The 24,965-nt window shown below is 35.7% G+C and overlaps 1 protein-coding gene and 1 long non-coding RNA gene across 2 annotated transcripts; one reads left to right on the top strand and one right to left on the bottom strand.

Moving 5' to 3' along the window:
* Window positions 1-3,814: 3,814 nt before the first annotated feature.
* On the bottom strand, window positions 3,815-12,499 carry LOC145801866 (uncharacterized). Its single transcript, XR_014343596.1, has 4 exons — window positions 10,206-12,499; window positions 8,125-8,293; window positions 4,517-4,563; window positions 3,815-4,047 (listed from the first exon to the last, which is right to left on the bottom strand). It is a non-coding gene; the product is annotated as an uncharacterized LOC145801866 (long non-coding RNA).
* Window positions 12,500-18,398: 5,899 nt separating this feature from the next.
* LOC114299766 (putative late blight resistance protein homolog R1B-23) lies at window positions 18,399-20,795 on the top strand. The gene has a single exon (XM_028244604.2). It carries the CDS (start codon window positions 18,486-18,488, stop codon window positions 20,661-20,663), a length of 2,178 nt encoding a protein of 725 aa, XP_028100405.2. The 5' UTR covers window positions 18,399-18,485; the 3' UTR covers window positions 20,664-20,795.
* Window positions 20,796-24,965: the final 4,170 nt, after the last annotated feature.

The following is a 24,965-nucleotide window of genomic DNA, read 5'->3' as shown; positions in this document are numbered from 1 at the left end:
ACAATAAGACTAACTCAATACCCAAGTCTGAAAGTAAAATAAACAACATTTGCAAATTGCTCAAAATAGTGCGTGCCATTCGCCATATCTAGAGTAAAAATGAGTGCTATCAGCAAGTGGTTCCTCCCCAATCACATAGTCACATTATCTCCCAAGTTGATCAATCCAGTGCTGATAGACTTTGTAGGACCCGGTGGAGTGATGACCTTATTGTCAATCAAATCTTAAACTTCATGGCAAAAACGAAAACAACTGTTAGTGTCATAGCCGATTTATTGATGGAAGGCACAGTACTTGGTAGCTTTATACCTGCCTAGAAGGGAATTAGGGAGAGGTCGAGGGTCGAGGGGTTTGAGATGGCCTTGTTCTATGAGGATTTGGAGAGCTTTGGATAACATCAAAGGGGATTGAAGGCGCGGTTTCCAGTCCTAACAGGATTGACAGAGGGGTTAGCAGGTGTTGACTGGGTTTGACGACCTCTTATGCGAGTAGGATTGGAGCTGAAAGGGGTGTTTCTAGTTTGGCATCCCTCTTCATGGTTTAGCCCCAAATTCAAAGTGCCCCTAACTTGAGCAACAAAAGTGTCATCCATAATCGTTGCAGCAACTGCAAGTACTTGTGTTTGTTTAGCCCTTTGACCTTCAACGCCTTAATAGCCCACTAAAGCTGTTCATGAGGATCAATAATTGCCCCAGCCTTGTTCTTGTCCCTTGCCTCCACTTTGCCAAGGGATTGGGTCGCTATATCGGAGTAGAGCCCAATTATTGTCGACATGTCATCACCCAGACTTGAGATAGCTCTTGGTTTGCCATTTTCAATTGTAGCTCGTCCCAAGACTGGGGAGCCTTTTGGCATGAAATTTCTAGCATGTGAAGTGGTCGATGATGGAGCCAAAATCCCAAAGGCTAAATCCGCCACAATTCTCTGAAGATCTTCAATCATGCTCATTAGCTCAGAAGTAATGGGTTCATGGCTTTGAGATGATTGGGGTTCAAGTGCATCCATCATACACAAGTCCGTGTTTTCTGGAATGAACACCTCAGGCTTAGGTAAATGGGCTGGGATGATATATATGCTAGGGTTGTAGGTGGATGGTAGTGTATGGGTTAGGTTGAGGTGTGAAGATAATGGGTTAGTGGTGGCCTGAGGTCCTTTTAGTGGAGCTATGATCTCTTTGTCAATAAGGTCCTGAATCTTATGATGGAGGTGGATGCAACGGCTTGAATCATGACCATGCTGATAATGATAGGCACAATATTTAGCAAGGTCATATCTTAGTGAAAGAGGATTTGAGAGGGGTCGGGGTTCTAGGAGCTCTAGGTATTTTTCTAGTAGCATTTTTAAGGCCTAAGAGACACTCATGTAAAGAAGATGGAAATTCCAGGCTTGGGGCCGAGTTGAAGTGGTTGGTTTTTGGTTCTTAATGGGAGTGGTGACAGTGTTTACTTCTAAGCATTTCATAACTGTGATACCACAAATAGTAGCATTGGAACTGTGAACAACATTCTTCTTCACAGGCTCATTATCTTCCACAATGATACCTTGTCTGATGGCATCCTCGATTTGAACCTCCATTTCATGAAGCTCTGTAAAGGTAAATAGAGGTAGAACAATCACCTTTTACTGAAACTTGCCATGCAGATTCCGAGCAATCATTCTTATCTGATCCTTCTCAAAAGATCTCGTGGTCATCATCAAGGCTTTGGCCCTCCATTTAGTCACAAACTCAGAGAAACCCTCCTTCGGCTTTTGACGAGGTGCCTTGAGATCACGAGTTGTGACCTCGATCTGCTTGTTGTAGGAATATTGGGCAATGAAGGATTCGGCCAACTCTTGCCAGCTCTGTTTCACAGAGTCCTCCAATTTCATATACCAGATGGCAGCCATTCCAGATATGGTTCGGCTGAATAGTGACAACTTCTACACTCAAGGTCAAACCCATTGGTCGCAGAATATCTGAAAATAGCCGCAGGTGTACCATTGGATCTCCAAAGCCATCAAAATGGTCATTATACGACATTTTAAACCGCTCTGGTAAGGTAATTATCAATTCGGTGTACCCATCCTCTATGTCTGGGATGGAGTTGACCCCTTGCGCTCTCTTGAATATTTTTTCTAGTTTATTGACCTTGAGCGCCGTTGGATCAACTTCGAACTTGAATGGTGCCTCGGTCTGATAAATCGAGGCTCTGGAGGCTTGTGTTTGGATAGGTTCTGCTGGATTGTCCTAACTTTCTTGAACATTAGTAGTATGCACTATGGCATCGGGCACAGGGATATCTACAGTAGGTACATGTGATGCAGTTGCCGCTGTTGGCTGTGGTTGCTGTAGCTTGGTTATAACCTCGGTCTGACGGGTCTTGACCTCAGCCTAACGAGCCACATCATGTTGTAGGGCTTCAACTGTCTGTTGCAGATGGTGTATCAATTCTTCCACACTGGTTGGGGGATACTGCACCACTGGAATAGGTGTTTGATCTCATACTGGGCTGGAAGTAGATGACTGTTCCTAAACCGGGCTGGACACAGGTGAGCCGAGGGTGACTGCTATAGGAACTGGGCTGGTGAATTCTGTCTAATCCTCCTTCACCTCGTAACTGGTGATAGTGAAGCAAACACAGGTTGCCCCTAAGCTAGGTCCCCGACCTTATAAAGTCTATTGACACAAGTCCAGAGTACCCAAGGGATATTAGAGCCTTCTGAAGCTATGGTTCCAGGACTACCTAGCAAAAGAACAAACAGGACAGTACCTCAGCCCAATTTCACTAGAACATATATGATCACAGCTGAGCGACTGTACTCCACACTGAATGCTACCCCCAAAACAGATACCAACCTTGAAATTGGTACGCACATTCCTGTATAGTTTCACTGTAAAGCACATACTAGTTAAGTGAGAGCCAAAACACTCTTATGAGGGGGTAGGGTTACCCTGTTCTAGTTTCATCAGGAACTAGGTTTCACTAATTCAATCAAGTGGTTTCACGCAATCCTGTATTCGAGTGAGCATCCTGTCCTAGTTTGGAACAGTCACTACAACTTCACTATATGTAACTAGCTCGAATGGTCAAACACTACAACAAGTTGGGCCTTGAGTGACGAAATTTTTTTGTCTTCAAAGAGCTAATTTCGTCACTATAGATATTTGTGAGGAAATATTTTCGTCACCGGTTTCGTCATTGAATGTTTGTCACTAAAAACCAACGTGACGAAAAATAATTTCGTCACCAATGAAATTACTTCAGCGACGAAATTTTTTGTCACCAATAAAATAAGATTTTGTCACAAAAAATTCTCATTTTCGTCACCAAATAATTATTCAATACCGTATTTATAATTTTAGTTGACGAATAAATTTGTCACCAATGTTGATCATTGATGAGGAAATAATTTCGTCACAGTAAGATGCAAAGGTGACAGAATTTTTCGTCTCCAAAAGTCATACATGGGTGACGAAATATATTTCGTCGCAAATATATTTATATACGTGATGAAATTTATTTCGTCACAAATATATTTATCTACGTGACGAAATATATTTCGTCACCAAACAACAAAATCAATAAAAACTTTCATATATGCACAACAATAAATTTTGTCACAAAAAATGTTTATTAACGACGAATAATCACTTTGTCATAATAATAAGTACAAATGACGAAATAAATTCGTCACTAAACCTGTTCCATATTTTATATTTCAATTTCAATTTCAATTACAATTATTATTTCACAAATATCCCTGCTCATATCCCAATAGCCTTTTAATTGTACTAAGAAATCCACTAGCTATTATACATCACTCCACAAAAAAATTCAGTAAACAATTTATATTATAAATCAAAATATATCCATCAAACAACTTTAATAATATAAACCATTAGTATAACAAAAAACCATCAAAACAAATCCCAAGATGAACTAACGTGGAATCTACAAAAAAAATCAACACTCAATCTTGATTTGCAATTACAACTAAGTATCAGTTCAGGAAACAACAATTGATCTTCATTTGCAAGTATACTTCCAAACATCATCAAAAACCAATCTGCAAAGAAAATAAACAAAGAAAACATAAATATATCATCAATTACATCTAAACTCATATATAAATAATTTTATTTTATAAACCAATTTAGTAGAAATGCATCTAACAAATCAAAACTTCAAAGAGTTGAGGTGATTCTTGATGACGAAGCAACACGGATAACATAAGATGCCAAAAGATTGCAAGAATACCATATATCACTATCACTAATGGTAGAATATATATATATATATATATATATATATATATATATATATATATATATAATAGCTCCAAAATATAACGTAGCATTGAGGTACATTTGATTCACGACAATGGGCTATATTCATTCATTTGGTCACTCGCATAATAATAATGCAAAAGCACTTGCCTCTGGAGACTCAATTAAATTAATAAATAAAGCAAAAATGAAAACATGATTTTCCAGTGGAACAAAATGAGGCAAATCAAAAGACCAGCATTTACATACCTGCCAAAGTACAACTTTTTGATAACGTATGCACAGAGTAATCCAATCTGCAAGAACAAGTAAAATGGCTTACAGATTTGCACAAATATTTTCTTTTTGTCAGCAAGAGACAATTCACAAGCAGTATACATTAAGTTTTGAGTGGAAGCAGCAGAAGCCATAACAACTTTAAGAGCACATCTATGAGGCCCAAAGAAAACTTTTTCCTGGGGCGTATGCAGTCACAAACCACTCTAATAAGCTAAGAGTGTGTTTGGATTAAAGGGTTTAGAATTCTAGAGATATTTGAAATAATGATTCAAAATCATATAATTTAAAATCCAAAAAACTCTTCTTTGAACTAGTTTTGTATATCTGGATATTTGCCTACTTTCAGTTGAACTGAAAGAATTACAACATAAGACTATATTATCAAAAATTCATAGAATCATGTAACAAGGATAGTCATAATTTTGATGAGCTAAAAAGAAAAGGAGAAAAACAAAAAAATATGAAAAGAATATGAAAATACGAGTGCTTTGGTACGCAACTCAAGCTAGCACCAGCTAAAAATAAAGTTTGATAAATATTCCTGCTTTGCTTCTTATATAGTCCAATTGAGCATAATGAAGACAATATATGATTGGTTGGCTAACAGAAATTGAATGTTTGTGTCAAATGACAAGGACAACACCACTAAGAGGGAGAAGTTGAAGCCTCGAGAACAAGAGATAGACCAACAGATATGAATGTAAGTTGTGAGAAAGCACATGATCTCAAGAAAAGACTTCTTTAGCCAGGACAAAGTGGTTGAAATGTGGCTTCACAGGTATAGCTGCAGCTTTGTTCCCCACTCTCAAGTTGATGCTTTTCCTTTCTCAAGTTGTTTTCTCTCATGTTATATTTGCTCTTCCATTTTCTTGTTTCTTCACTTTTTCCTACCTCTGCAGCTTCTTCGTTCTTCTCATAATCCTGATTTTTCTTGCTTGCACAAAACGGATTGTGGTTTCTTATGTTGCTTCTTTGGACCAAGTTGCTGACATATTTACCAAGTCTTTACATGTCTCTTGGTTCCAGATGTTGGTTATTAGTTAGTTAGTTACTCTTCTCTTTCTTTAACTATTATGTGTGTGTGTGTGTGTGTGTGTATGTGTTTGTCTGTCTAGCTTAGAGTTGAGAAATGAACATTCATTAGAGTCTGTTCTTTTGTTCATCTTAAAGTTCAATTTCAGAAGAAGTTTTCAGTGTTCTTATTACAAATTTGGAATACTAAATTCAGGTGAAAAACATTGAAAGGTGAAGAAGATTGTAAGCAGTGTTGTAATCTAGAAATGGATCAACCAAGCATTGGTTAGTGTCATACTGCAAATTCATTTTTTTTACATTTTGAAGTTACTTAAATAGCTTTAACATACAAACATTTCCTAGACAGGCATGACAGACTGTTCTAGTAATGGTGTTGTCTGCCAAGCTTTTCTTAAGGTAACAAATGCTCAGAAATGCTCAAATCATCATGAAACAAAGAGTGACTATGAAAGTATCTGAAATGCTCGAATTCTGGAGAACCAGGTAATATGTATGTATGTATGATGGCTGTTTCTCTATTCAGTCAACTTGGAACTTGTGGACAGCCCAGCATCCTAAGGTGCAGTGGGCTAAGCTCCTTTGGTTCAAGCATCATATTCCTAGGATTAGTACCATTGTCTGGATGGCCATTTATAACAGGCTGAGTACCCTTGATAGGCTGGTTGTCTTTGGTGTGCGGGATACTTCTAGGTGTGTGCTTTGTGAGGCTGATGATGAGAACCAAAATTATTTATTCTTTGAGTGTTCTTACTCTTTTAGAATCTGGTCCACTATGGCAGCTTAGTGTAATGTGAATTGGCCTAAATTGAATTGGAACCACCTTGTGAATTGGTTAGCTACACAGCTTACTAGCTCCTCTCTGGCTGTTACTATTTGTAAATTGGTCTTCACTTGCTCTATTTACTGTATCTAGCAGGAGAGAAATTATAGAATTTTCTAGGCTACAAAGTCTACTGAGGTGGCCATCATCAGCAGGATTAAGGAACTAGTAAGATACAGGGTGATGTCCATCACTAACTTCAAGGCTGATTTAACTAATAATTGGTTCTTCAAGGAATGGTATCTACCTGCTTCTGTGATCAAATCTGGTAACTGTTTATAATCTGCAGGTTATTGGCTGGTCCTCTTTAAGCGATGTGGGTTGAGTGTTGAGAGGATTATACTAGCTTACTGAGTGAGTGATGCGAGTTTTGTGGGATGAGTGGGGCGAGCCTGCAGTATAACTAATTGTTTTTTGCAGGTTAGTTCATTGCAGGTTGGCTGGTTGTAATGTAGGGAAGAACGTTGAGTGATGTGAGATCCTAAATAGGCTTGAGTGAGTGTGGTAAGCTTTGAGGGTTGAGTGATGTAGCTCTACAGTCTTCTTTTCTAACTGTGTGCTGTGCTGGTTTAGCTGGTCCTAATGTTTAGGGATGGTGGTTGAGTGATGGAAGTTTTGTATGTTAGGTTTGTGTGAGTGTAATCCTCTATACCTGAGAATTGTGATTTGGGAGCTTTCTTCGTTTGAGGGTTTAGTGACTGTGAGATACATTTTGTTCTTTGGTTTTGCATGCTCCAGTTTTGAGTTTTGAGTGTTGTATGAAGGTTGAGTGGCTGTAGTCCTATATGAGAGTCTTGTTTGCATGCTTATTTCTGAATTGTATTATCTTAGCTTGTGTTGATCCTTGTGTTTTCCAGGCTCTATTAATTCTGAGCTCTGGTACTTGGCATCCACTGCTTTGAAGATGATCTGTCCAGCTATGACTAGATGCTGCTGGCTTCTGTAGTGCTCTGCCTTTCTCTCTACAGATTCTCAGCTGTCTTTGCTGGTAAAGGAATTTAGCAGGCTGTCTTTGGTTCTTGTTTAATCTTACTATGTAATACGTTGATATATTTTGGTTTCCTACCCAATTGGGATGTATTTTCTTTTCTTTTTTTTTTTTGGAGCATGTGGCTTGAATATTATATAGTATGTTGTGTTGTAATTGGTTGCTCCTGGCTGGAACTATGTGCTTTGATAGTTGTTGGATTGAAGAGGGAGTGAAGTTTACTAAGTATGAATTGTTGTTGAAGTTTGCTGTGGTTCATTCAAAGTTGTTGTCATGTTTGGGAAATCAATCTCAAGGATCTACTAGGTGCTTCATTTTGATGCTCATTTAGCAGGTTTTGGGCTGCCTATTGTTCATGACCCCCATCGTTTGTATAGGGCTTATGAACAGTTTTGCAGTCTAGGACCATTTTAATTTTAGTTTATTATTCTACTAGTCTAGCTTGGGGTTGCTAATATGTTTGTTATGTATAGTTTCTTGGTAGGGCCTGGGGTATATCCCTAGTAAATCTGTAAATTCGCTAGTATTTATTTTATGACTTACTCACCCAAAAAATGTATTATGTATGAACAAAAAAAAAACTTACAAGAGTTCAACTAAGGTATACCCCAGCACTTTTTATAGCAAAAATAAAAGTAATCAAATCCTATAAAACAACCTGCTTCAAAAATTTTGAACCATAGAATTATATTAAAACAGAGAATTTCATTTTAATAGTAAAATTCAGCATCATACCAATACTAGATTGGGGGGCTACCTCCCTCGCTGCCTCTATATTGACATCAAGTGGTTGTGAGTGTTGGGTCTCCACATTGTCATGTAAAACCCCATTCAGAACAACAATTGCCTCGTGCAAAGGTTGAAGAGATGACTGCGCCAATCGTTTTGGTGGCATTGGTAAGCCCTAAAAAACAAAATACAAAAGCATAAACCATAAATACATAAAAATGGATAAGTAAAGATATGCATATGGAAACTCATCAAGGCCACTGTTGATATTTGTAATTTGATCCAGTCCACTCCTTTTCTTCCCATGACTGGTCCTGATAAGCTTATTTGGACTCCTTCTCCTTATTAATGATTGAAATTTGTATGCAAGTAACAAAAATATTCACTCTTTGCTATCTCCTGGTTTTTTTAATTCACTTCATTATTTTCAATCTATTAGCTCTCCTGGTTAGGTGATTCAGAAAAAGAATTGTCAATCTTGTAACGTTTACAATTCTTTCTGTGAATAACTTTAATAAGAATGCCACTAGTGATTGGTTTATGGACAGATGGAGGCTCCCTTCCTCTATACTGAAACTGGGGTGATTTCTTATGTCTAACTTTGATGCTATATTATGGCCATGGTGCTTGATCTCATTATTATTATTATTTATTATTATTTTTTTTAATGAGAAGTAATAGCTAATTGTGGATTAACTTTAGGGGTAGAAAGAAATGGTATCTTTCAAGGACATCATGGCCAGCTTTCCGAAAGACTGCAGGGCGGCTGCAGCAGTTCAGGATATCTCTCCCCATCTGTGTTTCATATGCCTTCTGCATTTAGCCAATGAGCATGGATTGAACATCCATGGCTGCACCAACTTCAACAATCTCAGCATACATTTATCACCTAACTGAGACGTGCTTTCGAGTGCAGTGATTTAAATCACCATTTTATTGTTTTTTGTTTACTTCTATTATGCATAGCATAGCTTGTGTTTGATGTACTAACTAATCTGTGGAATCATTCTCAAGTTGGAGCAAACGAACTAGACAGTGTAAAAAAGTGTCATTTATGTTGTATTCTGTCAACAATATTTGTCTAAATCTTGTGCAGATTCTATTGACAAGCATTTTTGTCTCTTCATACTCTCTTTACAGCCAGAAATCAGAATTAGTTATTGAGCATTTACATTTTCTTGTTACAAGTTCTATACTGAAAATGATATGAAATGAATGTTTTTGCTTAATGAACCAATCCATTAGAGGACTCAACCCTAAATAGAATGACTATATTTTGCTCTATTGTTTGCATAATCAATCACCTATATCAGCAGCAAAACCAATACACACTCCATTTATTGGCAGTAGCAAATATAGTAGCAAATTAATATGTCTTGACTAGTTTTGAAATTTTAATAACATATGTTCTATAAACTCAAATCCATTCAAGTTCCTAAATAAATTGACATACTTAAAAGCTTAATTTCCTATGACTAAGTTTGAATCATGATCTTCAATTTTCTACAGCATGATAAACATAGAATTACTAAGTCTTTCGCTTTAATATTGCAATTCAGGCCAACACATCCCAAATGAAACCATATTTTTTAAAATAAAAGAACAACCAACATGATTATGTCCAAGAAAAAGTTATCTGTTATGGCCAACCAGAAATTAACAAACAGTAAACAATAAGCAAACTTTGACCATATGAAAATTTGCACAAACATCAAATATAAACAATAAATAAATAAATAAAATAAACTTATACAAATATACTTAATATATTATTAAAATAAACATTAATTTATTTCTTTGTGTCTACGAACCCATTCAAACCAAGCTCTCTACTCAAACTTGACTCGATTATTAAACAAGCCAAGCATTAAAACAACGCGCAATTTTTGTCTCAATTTTTGGTGAAATTTGAAATTCCAAATCCGATAACTACTCTATTCATTACCTTGCCACCCAAGAGCCTTCTAAGTCATGCCTAGTTGATTCAAGTTCTTCAGACTGATGCAAGTGATTATTGCTGGGGTGCTAATTCTCTAAGAAAATAATAATGGTAAAAGTATCTTTGTCAATCCAAAAGTGGTGCTGACCTATGGAAAATCATCGTCTTCGATCTTTTGCAACAAGTTATGGTTGTCCACATAATTGTTGCAAATGGTCCTCACTCTGATCCAATCGGTTGCATCATGCATGGTGATGGATCCGTGAGGTTGGCTTGGAACAGCAAAAGACAGCAGCAGTTGAGTAATCAAAGACAAACATATCTAGATTCTAACCAATTATTTAACAAGTTCAATTTACTATAATGAGAGTAACATTTTTGAAATTTTGGGAAGCAAAGCTTTGATTCGATTAGATTTTCTGTATTCTTTTTTCATGCATTGATGTAAGTTAGGATGCAACAGAGCATAGAGTATATTGAAATCTACACATTGGATCTACATTAGTATGCAGAACAACATGGAAATTTACAATTACCAAAAAATAAAAAAGTTCGAAAGCTTGTAAGTCACAAAAACTCCAGAAATGTTCAAATAGGTACAAAGGTTTGCTGCATTTTCTCTATTTCTTATACTCATGCAAGTTGGAGCATAGTGGCCTGAGGTCTACCCAAATGGGATTATGCAGCACGTAGAACCAAAGTACTTAATAAATAAAATCAACACTAATAATTTGGAAATTCACCAAAGTACTTAAACATTGATTGAACTAAGCATATGTTCACTGTATATGAAGATCAATAGATTAGAATCATCATAGAACATGCACTGATGGGAACTTGTTAAATGATTGGTATGAAAGCTAGAAGAGAGACCTGATGCAAACATAGCAAGCTTCAAACAAGGTCTCCTAGTTAACTAGCTCCAACCAAATTGAGTATGTTGCAAACATAGCAAGCTTCAAACAAGGTCTCCTAGTTAACTAGCTCCAACCAAATTGAGTATGTCAATTCATATTTCGAAGCCTTATTATCTGTATCTTATTTTCTTGAGTCTTGAATTGCCTACGAGCCAAATTTGAAGTCAGAAATTATAAACCATCCTGAAAGAGTAAAAAAGACACTAATAAAAAGTAAAAGCTGAAAAACTATAATTAAATTCTGATATCATTGACTTCATCAAGCTATCAAACTACTGGTATAGAAATGGACTGTATAGGTATAGAAGGATTAGGGGAGACACCAAGATCAGATGGGTCTGAAGAAGTAGGTTGCAGAGGGATAGAAGTAGTTGTAAAAAATGGACTAGGCTGTGGAATGGCAGCACTAGACTGTGGACCTGCAGACATAGAAGGAGACCTAGAATCTACAGAATTGAGCTGTAGAGTTGGGGGCTGTAGGGCAGCAGACCTGGGTTGCAGGACAACAGAACTGGGCTGTTGGACGGCAAAACTAGGCTGCAGAGCAGCAGAACCTGGGTGAGCAGCAGTAAGTTGGTGAGCAGAACCTGGATCACTGAAAGGCCCAATTTACAATGAATTTTTGTTAATTTTTTCTCTGATTGTCTCTAATCCTTTAGTAAGGATCAAGATTTGCATATTTATTTTAATAGTATGTTGGCTTTCATGCTACATTAATTCAAAAATACATATTACCATTTTATTCTCTCCCTGTGCATTAATTCCACAATGCCCAATCAAAACCCACACATCTTTCCATCTACGCATTGAAATTCGAGGAAAAACATAGAAAAAACCGAAACAAGTGTTAAGATTAGAAATCTGCTTCAATTTTCGTCTGTTTTGGTTTGGCAATTGACACACTGAAAAAATGATTGTTGGACAAAGTTTTGATGAACCCAAAACAACCATTTTCGACGACCCCATTTGGCTCAGGCTTTTGGAAACTCTGTTTCCAAAATCCCACTACATTGGTTCGATTTATTCTTTTTCTCTCTTGGGTTTTTTTCTCAATCCCTTGATTTGTTTGTATTTTTTTTTTTTTGCACATTCAGAAGTATATTTTTTACTCGTATGTCTTTTGTGCTCTACATATGTGTAGATAAAATCTCTTGTTAATTTTATACAAGTGTATGTGAGTCTTGCAGTTCACATGTTTGATGAAAGACTTCAATGGTTGTTGAAAACAGAGGAGGACAATTCACTTTCTTTTACTTTGTTTATTGGGGCCCAATACATTTCTAATCTCCAAATTAATGGAATTCAAATTTGATTGGAAACATGAACCTTTTGTTAAGATAGATATATGCATGTGACAAAGCATGTTTGATCATCGGTAAACGTTTTGTGGGTTTGATACAAATACCATGGGATGATGGATGCCATTAATAATAGAGTGGGGATATTTGTTCTATATTTGATTATAACATGATGACGAGATAAGAGGGGAAAATTATTTTTAGATTAACAATACCATGGGGGCGGTGGATTGCTAAACCTACCATTTTGGGTGATTAGCAATCCAGGGTTGGATGATAAACTTTCATTTTCTCCTCTTTGACTTTCCAGTCACTGTTTGCTTGGGAAACAACTAGGTTCGAGTCTTCGATGACGTCCAACCTTATTGCCCCTAGTTCTAGGATAGCTTCCAAACCAGCAATGCATGCCTCATATTCTGCTTCATTGTTGGACACTTTGACTCGGACTTTAAAGGTTAGGGGTAGATGGGAATCATCGGGCGCTATCAGCAACACACCTATCTCATAGCCGTACTAATTAGATGCTCCGTCAAAGTACATTATCTATGTTTCCTCTTCCACTTGCAAAATGTCTTCATCTGGGAACAGGTATTCCACTGCTTCATTCCCTTCTATGGGGTGGTTCACCAAGAATTTCGCTACAGCTCTCCCTTTAATTAATTTGCACATGACATACTTGAGGTCGAACTCGAAAAGAAAAAGCAACCAATGAGCTAGCCTACCCGTAAGCGTTGGTTTCTCGAAGAGCTATTTGATGGGATCTAATCTCGAAACCAAGATTACAGAGTGAGATAACAAGTAGTGCATCAACTTCCTTGTCGCCCATACCAACGCTAGGAAAGCTTTCTCTAGGGAAGTGTAGTGGGTCTCGTAGTCCAGCAACTTCTTGCTCAAATAGTAGATGGCCTTCTCCACCCTATCCTTAGATTCTTGAGCTAGGATCCATTAGCAACAAATACAGAATCAGAGGCTTCCCCGACTCTAGTGATGACAACACAGGTGGATTCTGTAGGTACAGCTTGACCTGTTCAAAGGCAAACTGACATCAATCATCACATCAGAACTTATTCCGTTTGTTCAGGAGACCAAACTGTGGTTCACAAGTCAAGGTTAATTTTGAAATAAATCATCTTATGAATTGCACTTTGCATAGAAAGCAGCACACCTCCTTTTCAATCCTTAGCGGTGGCATTTCTAAGATGGCCTTGATTTTTGAAGGATTTACTTCAATTCCCTTCTGTGTGATTAGAAATCTCAGTATTTTCCCTGTCGTCATGCCAAAGGTGCAGTTCTGTGGGTTTAACCTCAATCTGTACTCTCTGATCCATTGAAAGAATTTTTCCAGCTCAGCGTAGTGGTCTTCTTGCTCTTTGGACTTGACAATCATGTCATTCACATACACCTCAACCTCTTTGTGAATTATGTCATGCAGAATGGTGGTTGTAACCCTCTAATAAGTAACCCCAACATTTTTCAACCCAAAAGGCATGACTCGGTAACAGTAGGTGCCCCCGGCGTAGTGAATACAATTTTTTCTCTATCCTCGAGCGCCATCAGAATGTAGTTATACCCGAAAAACCCATCCATGAACAAAAGCAAGGCATAGCCGCAGTGAAATCAATCAACTCATCAATATACAACAATGGAAAGTCATCCTTCGGAATAGCTTTATTCAAATCCCTGGAGTCAACGCAGACTCTTATTTTGTCATCCTTCTTAGGTACCGGAACAATATTAGCCAGCCACGTCAAATACTTAGATACAATCAAGAACCCTACCTCGATTTGTTTGATGACCTCTTCTTTGATCTTCAGCGCCCAATCTGGACAAACTCTGTACAGTTTCTGTTTGACTGGTCAGTCCTCAGGGTCAAGAGGGATCCGATGCTATACAATATTAGGATCTATTCTAGGCATGTCTTCATAGGACCACGCAAAAACATCTTTAAAATCTTTAATAAAGCGATTAAACACTCGCGTTCATCTGAAAACAATGTGGACCCAATCTGGACCAAGTGTGGATCCTTCTCAGTACCCACATTAATGGTAATGATTTCATTAAAACAAGGCTTAGCAAACCTTTCCTCTTCTCAATTAATATTGTTTTTCAACGCCAGTGGAATTTATTCCTTTTCGTTTTCATTAAAATTTTGAAAATATTGTTCAATGCGATAAATCAGTGCCACAGTGAAGTACAAAAAATCTACTGTGTTTTCATTCATAAGTTCTGGCTCTCCGGCTACGACAGACTCAAAAGAGAAAGACAAAGAGGACCTCGACAGGACCTTGGCATCCGGGTTACCACGCCCAGGATTGCCAGACTCAAACTCCCCGGACTGACTTGAATCTGATCCCAACTCCACAGACTCAGTGGAATTAGATTCTGGCTCATCACTCGATTCAGAACTAGAAAGAAAGCCTTCCTCTAGCTGCCAAGTAAGACATGGCGTTCTCGATACATCCAAAATACCACTGGTTGGGTCCACAGCCGGTTCTTCCCTGATCATGGAGACAGTAAAGTTATCTCCAAGTTCTCTAGGTCAGTTGCGAGATCCGTAAGGAGACTGGCCAGTGTTGCCCCTACTTTAGCCTCGCTGTGGTTTGAATCCTCTTATGTGTTATGGCTAGCTTTGATGCCTGGTTTAGCCCTTTCCTAATCACTATCCTGTAGCTGATGATCAAAGAAGATCTTGAACTTGGGGACACGCTTCTTCAAGGAATTTACCCAAGGCTCAGGAAAGCCACAAAAAGGGAAATCCTCTTCCTCTTTAATGCTTCCCAGCTCTCTTGGCCTTGGCTCTACCCCTCATTTCTTTTCCCTTTCTTATCAAGTCCTCCTTGGTGAGCACATAGCCCAAGCCAATGGCATGCGGGTTGTGTGGCACCTCTTCTAGTGCTGCAACACCTTTTCGCCCGCTCTTTTCAAGCCCTATGCCTGGAATGTGCCGCAGTCTGTTCATGAAGTAGATGGACTGGGCACTAACATACATGCCTTCATCTACGGCCAACATTGTCTATACTACTTGGGCTTTCGCCAGAGTGAATCCGGAAAGGAAAACATTCTTATCTCCATGATTGATCTCTAGCAATGGTGTAGTCACCTCTAGTGGTGGATGGATGGATGAGTACCCAAAAACGGTTGCTACTCCTTCCTTATGAGGATACTTCAACAGCTGATGGAGGGTGGAGGAGACAACCTTTATGTGATGTAACCAAGGCCTCCCTAACAGCAGGTTAAAGGTTGCCGGCACATCTAGTACGTGGAACTCGATCTTTTTCTTGTACGTGGAACTCGATCTTTTTCATTATATTTACAAATCATAACTTAATTTTAAAACCATACTAAATACAAAACTAAAAATGAAAAAGAAATCTAGTAAAAAGAATTTTATCTTTATAGTAGAAGAAAATATTCTTTCAATTGAGATACGACACGACTTGGATATATACTAGATATGTTTAGGTATGCCAAAAATTAAAATGGAAAAATTTGAGTGCGTATTTCGTGTACCCGGTACGTATACAGAAATATCATATATCGGTAAATACCCGGTATGGACACGACATGTTTGTTGAATTATCTATACTTCATAGTCTCAAGATAATTCTAAATAAGAATTTTTATATTTTTTATTATTTTTTCATTATTGAGATAAAAAAATTATTTATTAAATATTTAATTTTAATTTTTTTTAAAAATATTTGTGGGGTAAATTGATTTTTAAGGTATAGTTTTTGGAGTAAAATGAAATTTCAAATGAATTTTGGTATCACGTTAGCACATTTCATCTAATTGTAGATAGAATGTACTGATAAAAGTCAAATTAATCAAAATTTTAAAAATTTAAATATAAAATTAATATTAATCAAAATGTGAAGTCAAATTAAAAAATAGGTAAAAATTTAAGAGGGAAAATGAGCTGTGTGTTTGGTGAAGCTCCTAAGAGCATCCACAATGGACACACTAACACGTTTGTTAGTGTCAGTTGTCAAGTTTTGGCTAGCAGTGGTGTGTGTTTGGGGCTACAATGGAATTGTTAGTGCGTGTGTTAGTGGGCTTCGTTAGCGTCAGTTGCTAAATGATTTGTTAACTGCGGCTAGCGCTTTAGCTAGCGCAGGGAAGTGTTTTTTTTGTCTTTCAAGTTGACCGGCCGGTTGACCCGATCAACGGAATTTTTTTTATTTTTTTTTGGGATTTTTTTTTTTTTTGAATTTAAAATTTAATTTTGGGCTTGAAATTTTTTATTAAACTAAATTATTTATTTATTTTATTTATTATATACACACACACATATATATATATATATATTTAACACACCCCTTAACACATCCATTGCACTACCACTCACTCTCTAAAATTAACAAACTCTTAACACATCTTAACAAACATTTTTGGGCCCCATTTTTATCACTTTTTGTCATATAATACACTTTAACAAACAATTTTGACTATCCCATTGTGGATGCCCTAAATCATTATTCCACCCATCCATTTGAATGTGATGTTTGGATTCAAGTTTCAAAAATTAATTCAACATCACTTTTAAAAACTCGTTTCAGGCGAGATTTGAATTTGGAAATTTAGCCTACCCGGTCGTCCTCCCAGACGTCCGGTCGGTTGACCGAAGCAGTGCAATTTTTTTTTTATTTGGCAATTGGCACCTATTATTTTGTATATATTGAATAAAAAAAAAATTCTGAATTTTTTAAAGTTTTTTATGAACTTTGAGCAGAATTTTGAATTATATGTTTAGTTATGAGTTATAAGTTTTTTAATCAAATATCAGATGTCATATCAAAAATTTCAAACTCTTTTCAAAACTCATAACCAAATAAATTTTCTACACTCAAATTATCATTCCAAAACTTACAAACTCAAAATACAATTTTATTTTCAAACAAAAATACTTCGTAACCCGAGTTTGTGTGGGCCGAATGATTCAAATGTAACAAAACAACATCATTTTACCCCTACGACCATCTCCAACGGTGAACCAAACTGGGCATCAAATTTAAATTTTGGTGAAAAAAACACTTTTTGGTGTTCCAACTGTTTCACCAAATTAATATCAAAATGAAAATTCAACAAAAAAATCATCAAACTGAGAATAAGCTACAGATTTTACCAAATTACTATTCCTGACTGTTGGAAGAGCTGAACCGGTCAACCAGCCGGTTGCCCAGCCGGTCGACCAACCGGTCGACCAACCGGTCGACCACTAAAAGGTTCAAACAATTCAAATGGGTTGGTTCCAACAATTCAAAAAAATATATATTTTTGCCTTCGACCGATCGGTCAACCACTAAAAGGTTCAAACAGTTCAAATGGGTTGGTCCAAACAATTCAAAAAAAAAAAAAATTTTGCCTTACCGGTCGACCAACCGGTTGTCCTTGGACCAGATTTGATGAAAATCAACCATTGGAGCATTATGTATCAGATTGAGAAAATGATCATTTTTTTACTCAGATTTGGTGAAAAATTAGATGAACCGTTGGAGATGCTCCAATACGACATCATTTTAAGACATTCGAGTTATTTAAATCATAAAAATTTAAACTACCAATCATTATTAATCCTCAAATTATCATTGAAAAATGATCCAAACCCCCACAGGGGTGACCCCCACGACCCCCTTTGACCTGTGATTGGCTAACTTTTTCTTTTTTTTTTCTTTATTTTCTATTTCTTCTCCAATCACCAATCCCCATATGTGTGTGGGGTTGATAGGGATGGTGGAAAAAGGGTGTCTCAATCACATATCATTACAATTTTAAAACTCCACCCACCGAACCGAAATTTCGTATTTGTTTTATCTTTATCTTTGCCTTTACTTTTTGGCATCGCAATTCTGCTTTCAATGTTTCCTTTTGGATCCAAACTCAAGAAGCCACTTGCTCCTTCTGCTTCTTCACTCTGAAAGATCTTTCTTTATACACTTTTTTTTTTTGGATCGACACCACCACCAACCCATTTCAAGACTCTCTGCTCAATCACCAGTTTTTTCCTGCAATACACCCACAAAGTATTTTCTGTTTTAACTCCGTCTTCAGAACACAAAACTTGAGAGAGATAGCAGGGCATCGAAATCGGGCTATGGAAAGAGAAAGAGAAAGAAAAAGAGAAAGAGAAAGAGAAAGAGAGAGAGAGAGAGAGAGAACAAAAGAAGGATTGAGAGATGGAAAGAGAGAGAGAAAAACAGATTCGAGGGGGAGATGGGTGAAAAATATTTCGCCTTGGAGAAAGAGGAAGAGAGATTCTTGATGGAGATGGGTAAAAATTATTCTGTCTTGGAGAAACAGAGAGAGAGATTCGCGAGGGAGATGGGTGAAAATTATTCCGTCTTGGAGAAACAGAGAGAGAGATTCAAGAGACAGAGAGAGAGATTTGAAAGGGTGATGCGTAGAAAATATTCTCTCTTGGACAAACAGAGAGAGAGATCCAAGAGACAGAGAGAGAGATTCGAGAGGGAGGTGGGTGAAAATTATTCTGTCTTGGAGAAACTGAATCATCTAATGATCCGTAGGGCGTGCAATTTGACCGCAGATCAGATTGATCATATCGACTTTTTTTACAATCAGCTAACATTCTTAGCAACCATTCTCAAGGATTTGGAAGAGAAGCAGCAGCAGCTGAACCATGAAGCTAAAAACCTAACGATGCAAATTTATTCTGTGATCTCCAAGACAAGACAACTCATCCGTTTTTTTGATGTTCAAGTTCCAGGGCAGAGGGACATCAACAACGGTGACAGTTTTTTTGATATTTTAATTGGCACAAATATCATGGAAGAGATTAAGATGATCGAGGAAAAAGTGGTGCAGTTTTATGACCGGATAAATCAGATCCAACTCCTACAGATTTTCAATGATGGAGTCCATTCGTCAATGTCAATGGAGAACAGAACCATGGTAGATGAAGAAATTACAGTGGGCTTTGATGATGAGGCGTTGACTATAAAAAGGCTACTTGTTGGAGCGAGGAAGCAGCTACAAATGATATCAATTGTTGGGATGCCTGGACTCGGTAAGACTACTTTAGCCAGAAAACTGTACAATGATCCTTACATCACACACTACTTTCATATTTGTGCATGGACCTATGCTTCTCAATTACCCAGAAAAACAGATATGTTGTTGGACATTTTACGTTCTCTTTATGTCAATGAAATGGAAAACATGACCAATGAGAAGCTAGGCGATAAGTTGTACAAGAAATTAAAAGGCAAGAGATATCTCATTGTCATTGATGATATATGGGATATTGGTGCCTGGGTCGATCTTAAAATGTATTTCCCCAATGACAACAATGGAAGTAGAGTTTTGTTCACTAGTCGCCTCAAAGAGTTGGCTATGCATGCCTCACCTGATTGCCATCCTCATTGTCTGCGTTTTCTCACAGAAGAAGAGAGTTGGGAGTTATTACAGCGAAAGGTGTTTCAAAATGAAAGTTGCCCTCCAGAACTGATTGAAATTGGGAAGCAAATAATGAAAAAATGTGAAGGGCTTCCACTTGCAATTGTTGTAATGGCAGGACTTCTTGCAAAGGACAACAAGGCACAAGTGTGGTGGAAACAAGTTGCCCAAAGTGTAAGCTCATACATTGTTAGTGATCCAAATCAGTACTTGGACACACTAGCACTGAGTTACAATCACTTGCCTCGTCACTTGAAACCATGCTTTCTCTATTTAGGAGCATTTCCAGTAGACCAACAAATCTCGGTGCAGAAGTTAATTTGTTTATGGATAGCTGAGGGGTTTATACAAAAAATTGGGCAGAGAAGCTTGGAGGAAGTAGCAGAGGATTACTTAATGGATCTAATTCAGAGAAGTCTGGTAATTGTTGCTCAAAAAAGGTTTGATGGTCGAATTAAAGCATGTTGTATGCATGATTTGTTGCGTGATTTATGCTTCAAGAAAGTCAGGGAAATTAATTTCCTACAGTGTGCTCACAATTATGAAGACACTTCTTCTTCAAGTAATTACGAAACAAATAACCAACGCCGCATGTGCATCCGTTCTTACTTTGGACCAAGATTTGATTATATTCTCTTACAGTCTTATTCCCCAACAGTTGTTCAATCATTATTGTTCTTCAGCCATGAGTTTAATAAAATAATTGGTTTCGACAATTCGTTTGGTGATATGTGCTCGTTTATTTGTTTGACCTTCAAACTTCTTAGAGTGTTCAAAAGATGCCATAACAATGCCTTCTGTCTTACAGAATTAACACAACTTGTTAATTTGAGGTATTTGGCAATTAATTTGAAACATTCATGTGTATTACCGCCATCAATATCCAATCTCTCAAACCTAGAAACATTTTTTTTTTTTTTTCTACACAACGGAGTCAGGTTATTCTGCCATGTAATGTTTGGAAGATTCCAAAGTTGAGGCATCTTTATGCTAAAGGAGGAGCAAACTATGGTGTGTCTTTATGTTCTGAAGACGCAATAATGGATCACAACCATCCCTCTATATTAGAAAACCTACGAACCATCACAAGATTAAACCGTTATGGATCTACTCAGGATTTATTGGCAAGAACTCCTTTTCTTACAAAGCTGGGAATTTGTGGACATCTGTGTTCAGATTCGGGGAATATCATGTTTCCTAATCTAGAATGTTTGAGACACCTTGAGACTTTGAAGATACAGAATAAGTTCTCGTTCCCATCCAATTTCCGAGAGGTCAAGTTTCCTACAAATGTTAAAAGGCTAACCTTGATATATACACATATAGAGTGGGAGGATATATCAATCCTTGGGATGATGTTACCCAACCTTGAGCTTCTCAAATTAGAAGGAGATGCTGCCTGGGGACAGCAATGGGCAACAACTGATGGTGGGTTTCCTCGACTCAAATTCTTGAAACTGAAGTTCCTCAATGTTAAGCAATGGATCACCTGCTCTAGTCACTTTCCAAGCCTTCAACACATTTCGTTGGAAGTTTGTCCAAATCTCAAGGAAATACCATCTAGTTTGGGGGATATACTCACTCTGCAGCTAATTGAGGTAACCTATTGTCATTTCTCTGTTGAGGAATCTGTCAGGAAAATTAAGGAAGATCGAGAGAGCATTGGAAATAATTGGTTGAAAGTGCTGATTAGGAATCTGTCAGGAAAATTAAGGAAGATCAAGAGAGCATTGGAAATAATTGGTTGAAAGTGCTGATTAGGAAATATCCATGTGGCGCATTTGAGTCAAAGTGTAATGATACAACTTCTAAAGGTATGTTCTTTTTTATATTTATGTTTAATTTTTTCTTTCCCATTTTGGATTTGACCCTACATAAAATAAAAGTAATCTACCTTGTGTATATAAAAACACTAAAACTCATGCCCTGCACGGTCTTAAACAAACAATTAAAATTTTCTTAAAAATTAAAGTAATAATTTTAAAATTTAAAAGGAAAAAATAGTATAAATTATGTGAATGAGTTGTTTTCATTTAAATTGCACTAAAGTCGTGTTTTAATTGTGTTATTATTAATATTTTATTTTAAGTATTAACTAATAGAGATATATATATATATATATATATGTATGTATGTTATTACGTGGATTAGTAACATTTTAGAGCAAAAACATTGAATGAATTATAAAAATTCCATTTAGCATACAAGATAAATAATATATTCTTTTATAGTATATTTTCTCAAATGACATAACAACTAAATTTTTTAATTTACAATTACATAATAAAATTTGTTAAAATTGAAAATAAATTGGGGAATGAAATAAAAATAAAAATAAAAAATTTATAGAAAGAGTAGCATTAACCCCTTTTCCCAAGCCATCCAAAATGAAGGCATCTCTATCTCGCATCAAGCTCCACCTCTAAATCATTCCACTCCTCTTATTAACCACTTTCAACTCGTGTTTTTAGTTCCCTTCCTAGACACTTTTTTATTCCCCTTCCCCCAATTACCCTTACAATTTTCAATCCTACAATCAACCTCTAACTAAACTTTATTAGAATCTATATCGGCCATATTCTATGATCTTTATCCTCATTAACTAAACTAACCCCTTGTAAATAATCTCATCAAATGGATTATCTTTCATGTGATTATAAAAACATGTAATGGTTAGACATGTGGTGCAAGGTTAAAATTAGGTCAACTATTAAAAATATGAGGAAAAATATCAAATCAATTAGAAAATGGCTAAAAAAAAATGTCATTTTCATTGGGGTCAGGTATGTCTTATGTCTAGTGCAAGTTATTTCTTGTGCTTGATGCAAGCCTTTTATGTGTCAGACTTTCAAACGACACGAATATATAGTGCAAAATTTTTTAATTTGCCTCACTAATATGCGATTCTCTTAAATATAAACCTAAGGTCGGACATAAGCTTAGTTATTCACAAACTGAATATTACAACATTTGTACCAACTTATCTTAACCCAATTCCATTTAATACCTTTTATTTGTCCTATCCAGCACTATAAACCAACATTTTTTACTTTTTAGTTTGAAAATTATTTAATTTAAATATTCTAGCTATAATTAATTATATATATATAAGAGAAATCAATATATACAAAATTAAAAATATAAATCTATAAATATTGTCTAAAACATATAGAGAATTTTTTTTTATTTTTATTTTGGATATAAATCATTCTGTTAGCCAATGTCTATATCATGGATAAAAATAGATAAAAATTCTAATTTGACCTTAATATCTTTGAATTAAACTGCTTAGACCGGTCTTAGACTTGTTGAACCATTCAACTTATAGTTAGTATTAGAAAATTACGTGTATTTAGAATTTACCTAAATGGTAATTTTGTAATCTACTTAAAAATTTATGAATTTTGTATTTTCAATTAATTGTTCATAAATAAAAAATTTATATGAAAAATAAGCGAGAGCAATAACTATTATAAGCTGGGTAAATTACACTCGCCTCCCTTGAGGTTTCTGACAATTACATTGGCCTCTCATATTTTTTCCAGAAATTACACTGACCTCCCTAGAGATTTATTTTTGATTCGCAGATTCCCCCTTTCTAGTTCACTATTAGTTTGACAAATTGTTCTTTTGTTTTTTTTATTATTTATTTATTTTTATTTTTATTTTTATTTTTATTTTTGCTTAAGTCAGTGATTAGTTGTTAGATTATCACATAGGGAGGTTTTTGTTTGATTTTTTTATAACATTTGAAGTGATTATCTATAAATTAAAAATAAAATAAATCAATTAATTATTTTTTAGGCAAACAAATTAATACAAATTATTGAAGCCAAATGAAAAATACAAAAACTTGTATATATGTAATCCAATAAATTATATATATATATATATAGTCAAACCATGTGAGTATTTAAAAATATTATTTAATACTATTGAAATAAATACAAGTGGCATCCCAATTTTATTTTTATTAATTTATATAGTAAGACTCATGTCATCAAAATAAATAAATAAATAAGGAAGAAGAAGATAGTAAGACTCATCAATTTTATCATATTTTTTTGAAGACAACTAAACTGTATGATGTCAAGTACTGATTAAAAATTACCAAATAACTTCTCTTATATTTATAGAATTAATTTTTTAAATTTGTTTCATCATCACTTTTGTCATAATAATAGGTTATTCTAAAATACACATAAATATTATAACTAAATTTTTTTCAGTCGTAACTAAAAAAAAAAAAAGACTCATAACCAAACACCACATAAGGTATAATCAAAATAATAATCGCACATTTAATGTTTTTTAACAAAAATATTTCTAATGTTAAAATTACTAAACTAACCCTTCCATTAACGCCGTTAATCACAGGGAAAATTAGTGTAATTTTAGAAAAAGAATGGGAGGTTAGTGTAATTTTGAAGAATCTCAAGGGAGGTGACTGTAATTTATCCTTAATAAGTTATATATTTTATTTACATATATTTAAGATAATTGCATAAAAAATTGATATTAAATTTTTTAATAATATTTATGCTACATTTGGATAATGATTACAGGGAAAACAAAATTAAATTAATTAAACAAAAATGTTATTTTTGTACTATATCTAATTCATTTTTTTTTCATATTCTTTACCTAACCAGAACAAAATATAGTTTCTTTCACTCCATTTTCATTTTTTTTTCATTTTTTAATTTAACTAAGCATATAGCATTTTATGTTTTTTCATATTTCATTTTCATTTTTAACTTTTGTAAAATTTTTGGAATATGAGATATATATGTATTGAGCAACAATATTCATGTGGTCTAATAAGTATAGAAAAGTAATTCAAAAAATTATCTAAAAATAAAGTGTATGGAGTATGTGTGTGCCAAAATTTTACCACACAACCAATATTTGATCTTCCTCCTAGAATTCTGGGAGCACAATTGTAGAACACGCAGCCTATATAGATCCACGTTTGCACAATTAGAAGAATAACTAACTCGGTTGCTTGTCAACCGAGAGGGCACTCCGATAATAAAGTCAGTAAACTAATATCTCAAGATATTTTGACAAATTAACAATAACTCAAATTAACGCACATAAACTCACGTACCTCTCACGGGTGCCTATATAAAGGTGTCCTCCTCCTAGAAGTAGTGATCAAGTCAAACACTTATTCCTTTTAGGAATAATACTAGATGATTCGTCTCTCCTAGTTGGGTTACGGTTAACCTCTCAAAAGAGTCCTAAATACACCCAACCTAGGAGTCATTCATTCATTGG

Source organism: Camellia sinensis, chromosome 11 (assembly GCF_055761805.1).
Source record: "Camellia sinensis isolate YWXY chromosome 11, ASM5576180v1, whole genome shotgun sequence".
Lineage (NCBI taxonomy): Eukaryota > Viridiplantae > Streptophyta > Magnoliopsida > Ericales > Theaceae > Camellia > Camellia sinensis.
This window is presented reverse-complemented; position numbering and strand designations above follow the sequence as displayed.